The sequence below is a fragment of the Squalius cephalus genome, assembly GCF_949319135.1.
Source record: "Squalius cephalus genome assembly, chromosome: 18".
Classification (NCBI taxonomy): Eukaryota; Metazoa; Chordata; class Actinopteri; order Cypriniformes; family Leuciscidae; genus Squalius; species Squalius cephalus.
The window spans coordinates 35,461,353-35,470,249 of NC_137139.1; the positions used below are offsets into that span (position 1 = coordinate 35,461,353).

General features: G+C 37.6%; 1 protein-coding gene across 5 annotated transcripts in view; it reads right to left on the reverse strand.

Moving 5' to 3' along the window:
- LOC307145277 (NACHT, LRR and PYD domains-containing protein 3-like) overlaps positions 1-2,979 on the reverse strand; it is a 16,747-nt gene extending 13,768 nt beyond the window's left edge. For 2 of the 5 annotated variants that reach the window (XM_079848269.1, XM_079848267.1), the window contains exons 1-3: positions 2,795-2,979; positions 2,268-2,364; positions 1,885-1,998 (exon numbers count right to left, since the gene is read on the reverse strand). In XM_079848269.1, coding sequence (XP_079704395.1) covers positions 1,885-1,998; positions 2,268-2,317 — 164 coding nt within the window. In that variant the 5' untranslated portion in view covers positions 2,318-2,364; positions 2,795-2,979. Of the gene's footprint in view, positions 1-1,884; positions 1,999-2,267; positions 2,425-2,794 lie in introns of those variants that run through there. The other 3 variants (XM_079848268.1, XM_079848266.1, XM_079848265.1) reach the window with 3 other exon arrangements.
- Between the last annotated feature and the right edge of the window lie 5,918 nt (positions 2,980-8,897).

The window sequence follows — 8,897 nt, forward strand, 5'->3', positions numbered from 1 at the left end:
CAGTGGCAAGTACTTTTAACTCAACACATAATCATACATTTTCCTTCCTTTGAATGAAAATAAGATTATACAAGGAAACCAATACACATACAATACATGTATATAAATAAAATATTAGAAAATAATATTAAGGAAATATTACTAAACCAAATGAATACTCAAACTATATGAATAAATTTCAACCGGTCTTCACCATCACGATTGAAAATGTGACACTGATTTCATATTGCAGTTCAATAAACAAGTCATTAATATTAAGTCACTTGAATTTTAGACACAATATTGCCATTTTTTGTTCTATTTCAGCAGCGAAAATAGTTTAAAAAAAGATCCTAGAAGAACCACAGCACATCTCAAAGGAAAACTCAACTGTGTTTCATTACTGAATGATTCAGTGTTTTGAACGAATCGGTTGAGTCAAAGATTCAATGAATTCCCATTCATTTACAACTGCCTCATCCCTGAATGAATCAGCCGTTTGAATGAATCGTTTGAATAAATGATTCAATGACTCGGTCTCCTGCCGCCTCCTACTGGCGGTTTAGTTTCGTGTTTAAAAGTATCATTCTTTCCAAAATTTCTTAATTGTACATTCAAAAAAATATTTAAAATAATCTCATTACTTTATTTAATGCAGTTTCATTTGATTGGTAACATCCCTTTAGCATCTTATTGTTCTATTTCAATTTATTGATGAAATTTAAGAATTTTAAATGAAAGATGACGCATTAGGGAAGCGATTAGGGAAATAAGCGATTAGGGAATCGATTATGGATGAGAGAAAACTGCCCTTTATAAAGGTTAAAATATCATAAATATATGCCGATTTATATATGTCAAAGCTGACTGAACAGTGATGAGAATATTGATTCAGAATAAATTATATTTACAACACACAAAAAAAACAAACAAAAAAAAAAATTTCCTGGACAAACAAATGTTTTTACTCGGACAAGTGAATGACCGAACTGAGGACAATCAAATGAAAAGGCTTAATGTTGAGACCTGATTTATTTTTTTATTATTATTCATTTTTTTACCCATAAACTTGTCTTTAGGAAGCCATACGTTACAGTGGCAAGAATAACTTTGTGAAACCTTTGTGGGTGGTGGACAGGGTTTACATTAAGACAGGAGTGTGCCTTAATCTAGATAATCGTGCATTTCTTTGTGTGCAGTTTTTTATTGCTTGCATTAAAATAATTTTCTCTTGTTTTGCTTTTTAATTGCAGTCTTTTTCTTCTGCCATTCATGCTTATCAGCTCCATGCAATCTTAAGCTTTTCTTGGTTCAGCTGCAGTCTGAAAAGGATTTTTGGCAGTTTAATAAAATAAAAGAGCCTTTCTAAGAGCCATCGTTTAAGCTGTTGACTTTTCTACCTTGAGAAAGAACGTTAAATGAACAACCAATGATGAACCACGAATCAAACCAACCACTGGAGTCACATGGACTATTTTAACAATGTTTTTACTACCTTTCTGGGCCTTGAAAGTTGCAATGACGTTGCAGTCAGTGGAGGGACAGAAAGCTCTCAGGTTTCATCAAAAATATCTTCATTTGTGTTCTGAAGATGAACAAAAGTCTTACGGGTTTGGAACGACATGAGGGAGAGTAATTAATGACAGAATTTTCATTTTTGGGTGAACTAACCCTTTAAGACTAAAATGTCACTTTGAGAAGCTTGATAAATACGGGCCCTGAACCAGCAGTTAAAAAAATCCACTCAGTTTTACACCTACTCCATTATATAAAGGTGGAAAAGATCTCAGCTTACATTTACTTGATGTCATTGCTAGTATTAGACTGACTGACTGACTGAGAAAAATTATGATTCTAATTCAAAAGTGTCGCACTATAAGCACATCTTTTATAGAAATGATATACCTGAGATCAGGCCGTTTGTCTCCACTCTTAAACACTATTGGCGGATTCATAGAGCGGTTACTCTTCATAGACACACAGCTGGACTCTGGGTTTGAGCTCTTCTGCTGGACTGGACTGGAACAGAGAACAGATTCAGTTTAATCCTTTAGATTACTGTGAATACATTTATCCTGCATCAAAAAGTACTTTGAGGAAACTCTTATCTTTTTACTGAATATTTCATTTTAGTAAAAAAAAAAAGGCAAAAAAATCATCTTTTTTCTGTAACTGTCTTTGATCTGTTTGTGTTTGTGTTTGTGTGTGTGTGTGTGTGTGTGTGTGTGTGTGTGTGGCGAGGGGTGGAGGTGTGGGGGTAATGGTAATGTAATGTTTGTTGAAAGTACCTGCATCCTGGAGAACAATCTCCATCTCTGGATCCTTGTGAATCAGCCATGATGAAGCTGCAGGAGAATCTGATGAGTTTGATCTCCTCCACTGACTCTGAATGAAGAAACATTCACACACTAAATTAAATGATTAAATTAAACAACCTTCCTAATTTAGCTGAACATATCTGGAGTGTGGGAGAAAAGGATCATGTGACTGCGTTAACTCAAGCTCACAGGGCCTTTTCACACACACAAGTCGACCGTTGATGTTCGGGTGAAAAAGAAAACAAACCCCGACCCACATCGACACACACTGATCCGATAAAAAAAAAAAAAAACGCGTTTGTTGACGTTTGTGTGAATTGGCCTATGTATGTTTACACATAAGCTAAACTTCTGGAGAATCACAAACATCACGAAACACAAAGGAAACATTGAAGTGGAAAAAAAAAAACCTTTATTTAAGGTTTCATATCAATCAATCACTAAAATGTCCTCCAGAGATTCATATTAATATGAGAAAGTCACACATGAACACTCACCTTGATCAAACTTTTACAAGATACAGGATCTCAAATCCTCCAGCTTTAACATCAGAAAACTACACTTAAATCCCTTTATAATGGTTGATAAACACTTTGATGTTCTGTTTTTTCCGTGTCGCATTTCGCATTTCTCCTGCTTAAAATGGGGACAAGAAAAATTACTTTCACTTTCTATGTGTGACGAGAGAGAGAGAGACGTAAACAGAGTATGGCAGGCGATCGGGGTCAAAAGTCTTTAAACGAAACGCGTGATTTTGACCGTGTCAACACGCACCATAACACGCACAGCAGCCAATGAAATTGTTGTATTTGCAGTGGTGGAGGAAGTACTGAATCTCAGTACTTAAGTAAAAGTACAAATAACCAGAGACATATTTACTTTAGTAAAAGTAAATGTACCACAATGAAAACCCTACTTAAGTAAAAAGTAAAAAGTACCTGATTTTAAATGTACTTTAAGTATTAAAAGTAAAAGTACTTTCATAACAATTTATTCTCTTAATGTCTATATTCTAATAATTAGGGCTGTAACAATATGCAATATGAAACCGAAATCGCGACACTCGGATCCACGAACCTGTGTCGCGGTGTGAGTGTGAGAAGGCAGAATTGCGACACACCCCTTATTTGAAGTTAACATTATACAATACGTAGACCTGGATAAATTCTTTAAAATTGGGCAATCCCAGCGTAATGGACATGACAATTGCAGTAAAAACTTGAAATTTAAAACTTGAAATGTGAATTCTCAAATACCAATTGAAACTGTTTATATACTCCCTTAATAAAGAAGTCCAGACATTAGAAAAATACTAGTCTGCAGACACATGCGTTTTATATTTAATATGAGGGAAATATAAATCCGTAACGGACGTAACACAAAAAAAATCTTTAGGCCTAACTTTTAGGTGGCAAAATATTTTTGAGTAATTCTGTGAATTTCATTGCACAAACCAAAAGTAATATACCCACCGGATGAAGAAGGGTTGGCTCTCCACCAAACATAAAATATTCATTTTATTTTTTGTGTTCACATTTATGAGGTAAAAACAATGTTACGGACCCCGTTACGCACGTGAGCGCTCTGAAAGCGGCACTAAAATACTGCTTTAAAACGTTCACAGAGACCTCAAAAGCCCTTCTTTAAAGTGAATTTCGTTTTGTATTAATTGTATCTTAATTTTAATCAATGTTTCATCAACCAATTGCCTGGATTTAATAAATAAGTAAACATAGCAGAAAATAGATCAGGGCCGGGTTTCTCGATAACGATGTATCTTAGCTCTTAAAGGTATAGCGGAGGATCTTTCCGAATTTTAGATAAGACCCGCCCTCTCCACTTTTTGAAAAGTTTGATTGATTCATCAGAATGATTGACAATTAGGAGGACCAATAGTATAGGCATTCCACCCGGAAGTAAAAAAATCCTCCGCTAAACCTTTAAGAGCGCTTTCTACGTGCAAGGTTACGAACGCTCGCAGCAATTCCACGAGCATTTCTCAAAAATGAACTTAACATGAACGCGCGAGAACGCGCTCTACGTGCTACTTAAGAGTCGCTGTCCATTCGCGAAGTGCTGAAACATAACCTTATATGGAATCGTATTCTGAACGTTTAACCTAATAATTGTCATATGTTGTGGATTAGCAATCAAGACAAGTCTATATAAAGCACCTACAGGCGGAGACACTGACAAAATGGCTGAAAAGAAAAAAAAAAGAAAAGAAAAGATACCATTCAAAAAGATTAAATTAATGTCCTTTTAGAGGAGATAGAGCGAAACAGACCGCAAGGGCTGTGATTGGTCAGATTATACATGTTATATAATATATATTATATAGGCTATACAATATTATTGATGGTGTTGCATTAGAAATAGTGTCAGAAATTAAATTCTTGGGAATAACTATTGATAGTAAATTATGCTGGAAACCACACATCAGATACATACAAGGTAAAGTATCTAAAAGTATTTCTATAATTAAAAAAGTTAAATGTCTTGGAATATAATGCACTATATTGTATTGTTCAGTGGTTTTGCCATATTAAACTTATTGTATAGAAATTTGGGGCAATAATTATAAAACTTGACTACATACCCTCTTCTTACTCCTCTTCTTACTCGCTTACTCGCACGGAACCAAAACAAACTAGCAAAGAGATTATTTTTGTAAACAAAAGTATATCATTACTTTTGCCGGTTCTTTGTGACAGCTTTTAGGTGCTTTATTGGCAGCGCCACAGTTACATGTTACATGAACGTGTCGGCACCGAAAACATGGAGATTTTTTTCAATCCCTGTTTTGGCAAGGGGAAAAACTGATCAGAAAATGTAACGAAAATGTAACGAAATGTTGTAGAAATGTAGTGTAGTAGAAAGTGTAATAATTGCTGCAAAAAGTAATGAAGTAAAAGTCAAAAGTATGCACTATTGATTTTACTTAAAGGGGGGGTGAAATGCTATTTCATGCATGCTGAGTTTTTTACACTGGTAAAGAGTTGGATTCCCATGCTAAACATGGACAAAGTTTCAAAAACTAAGTTGTACGTTTGAAGGAGTATTTTTGTTCCAAAAATACTCCTTCCGGTTTGTCACAAGTTTCGGAAAGTTTTTTTCGAGTATGGCTCTGTCTTACGTAAGATAGAGCGGAATTTCCTTATATGGGTTCTAAGGGCACTTCTCCGGTAAGATCGCGGGCGCGCGCGCACTCGTAGAACAGAGCAAGAGAGTGAAAGCAGTTCGCCATCAAAGCACCCTGCCCGGCTTTTGGGAAGTCAATGTCACCAAAGAAGTGTGTTTTTGGTTGCCAGGGCAAGACAACCCTGCACAGATTCCCAAAGAACCCAGCGTTAAGGAACCCGTGGATGGAGTTTGTTTTCCTGAGCATAAACGGAGTTGTGTAAGACTGTTGTTCCCTGCATTTCGACGATGATTGTTTTATAAACAAAGCCCACATCGACGGATTTGCAGATCGTCTAATGCTTAAGGATCGAGCAGTCACAATGATAAAGGTTCGCGGTCGTGCGTTGGAACGGTGAGTAAAACTGTTGAACAAATAATGTCTCTGTGTGTTGTTACTGGCTCGGCGCGTTAGCACAGCTAAGCTTCGCCCACACGGCCTGCCCCCAGCCGCTCGTTTTTTTCCGGAAAGACTCGGTACAGCCTATCTTTCAATTAAAAATATAATAAAACAAAAGACTTTTTGGAGATATGAAGGATGCAATATTACTCTATAGGTACTCAAGATTAACAGGAGATTGAGTGAAAATTAGCATTTCACCCCCCCTTTAAGTAAAGTACAGATACGTGAAAAATGTACTTAAGTAAAGTAACGAAGTATTTTTACTTCGTTACATTCCACCACTGTGTATTTGAGACTATATTTGCATATGTGACGTGATGGTACGTTGGTATATATGTATACAAACTGTCATGTTTATTCACGAAGAATGTGGTAATGGTATACTGGTATGCACGTATGCAAACATCAGACATTATATTTGTTCATGAGGGATAATGCATTGGTACGTTGTGAGTGATGTCAGTCTCATGTCATGATTTGTCAGGCCCTTTTTAGTTGTTCGTTTAACGTTCTTTCTCAAGGTAGAAAAGTCAACATCTTAAACGATGGCTCTTAGAAAGGCTCTTTTATTTTATTAAACTGCCATAAATCCTTTTCAGACTGCGTGCAGCTGAACCAAGAAAAGCTTAAGATTGCATGGAGCTGATAAGCATGAATGGCAGAAGAAAAAGACTGCAATTAAAAAACAAAACATGCAAGAGAAAATTATTTTAATGCAAATAAAAAACTGCACAAATCAGCTGTGGAATAAAAGTACTGGTAGCTTTGGCACTGCGTGCAGGTGCCAAGTCCTGTTGGAAAATTAAATCTACATCTCCATAAAGTTGGTCAGCAGCAGGAAGCATGAAGTGCTCTAAAACTTCCTGGTAGACGGCTGCGTTGATCTTGGACCTCAGAAAACACAGTGGACCAACACCAGCCGATGACATGGCACCCCAAACCATCACAGACTGTGGAAACTTCACACTGGACTTCAAGCATCTTGGATTGTGTGCATTTGGTCCACTGTGCTTTATTAAATCCAGAGTCAACGCAGCCGTCTACCAGGACATTTTAAGAGCACTTCATGCTTCATTCATTTCCCAGCAGGATTTGCACCTGCCCACACTGCCAAAAGAACCAAAACCTGGTTCAATGACCATGGTATTACTGTGTAATTACTGTGAGATTTCATGTAATATTCTAATTTTCTGGGATTTTGATTTTGTGGGTTTCATAAGCTGTAAGCCATAATCATCAAAATTATAACAAATAAAGGCTTGAAATATCTCACTTTGCATGTAATGAGTCTATATAATATATTAGTTTCACCCGTTAAGTTGAATTCTTGAAATAAATCAACTTTTTGATGATATTCTGATTATATGACCAGCACCTGTATACATGTATATATATACATACACACCAGTGGGGCAAAAAAGTATTTAGTCAGCCACCAATTGTGCAAGTTCTCCCACTTAAAAAGATGAGAGAGGCCTGTAATTCTCATCATAGGTATACCTCAACTATTAGAGACAAAATGAGAAAAAAATAAAATCCAGAAAATCACATTGTCTGATTTTTAAAGATTTTATTAGCAAATTATGGTGGAAAATAAGTATTTGGTCAATAACAAAAGTTCATCTCAATACTTGTTATATACCCTTTGTTGGCAATGACAGAGGTCAAACGTTTTCAAGACTTTTCAAAGTCTTCACAAGGTTTTCACACACTATTGCTGGTGTTTTGGCCCATTCCTCCATGCAGATCTCCTCTAGAGCAGTGATATTTCGGGGCTGTCGCTGGGCAACACGGACTTTCAGCTCCCTCCATATATTTTCTATGGGGTTGCGATTTGGAGACTGGCTAGGCCACTCCAGGACCTTGAAATGCTTCTTACGAAGCCACTCCTTCGTTGCCCGGGCGGTGTGTTTGGGATCATTGTCATGCTGAAAGACCCAGCCACGTTTCATCTTCAATGCCCTTGCTGATGGAAGGAGGTTTTCACTCAATCTCACGATACATGGCCCCATTCATTCTTTCCTTTACACGGATCAGTCGTCCTGGTCCCTTTGCAGAAAAACAGCCCCAAAGCATGATGTTTCCACCCCCATGCTTCACAGTAGGTATGGTGTTCTTTGGATGCAACTCCGCATTCTTTCTCCTCCAAACACGACGAGTTGAGTTTTTACCAAAAAGTTCTATTTTGGCCATATGACATTCTCCCAATCCTCTTCTGGATCGTCCAAATGCTCTCTAGCAGACTTCAGATGGGCCTGGACATGTACTGGCTTAAGCAGGGGGACACATCTGGCACTGCAGGATTTGAGTCCCTGGCGGCGTAGTGTGTTACTGATGGTAGCCTTTGGTACTTTGGTCCCAGCTCTCTGCAGGTCATTCACTAGGCCCCCCCGTGTGGTTCTGGGATTTTTGCTTACCGTTCTTGTGATCATTTTGACCCCACGGGGTGAGATCTTGCGTGGAGCCCCAGATCGAGGGAGATTATCAGTGGTCTTGTATGTCTTCCATTTTCTAATAATTGCTCCCACAGTTGATTTCTTCACACCAAGCTGCTTACCTATTGCAGATTCAGTCTTCCCAGCCTGGTGCAGGTCTATAATTTTGTTTCTGGTGTCCTTCGACAGCTCTTTGCTCTTGGCCATAGTGGAGTTTGGAGTGTGACTGTTTGAGGTTGTGGACAGGTGTCTTTTATACTGATAACGAGTTCAAACAGGTGCCATTAATACAGGTAACAAGTGGAGGACAGAGGAGCCTCTTTAAGTCTGGTCTGTGAAAGCCAGAAATCTTGGCTGAGTCCCAATTCGCCTACTTATACTACGACCTAAAAGTATGTACTTTTTTTGTGAGGAAAAAGTACATACTTTTGAGTGTGTATCAGAAGAGTATGCACGTTCTGGGACATACTTCGATGACGTCATGCAAAGTGAACGAGAACGTGGTTGCCTAGTTACGCACACCGCGACTGTTAACAAAACATTTTACATTTCATTCATTCTTATATGTCCAATATAATTTTA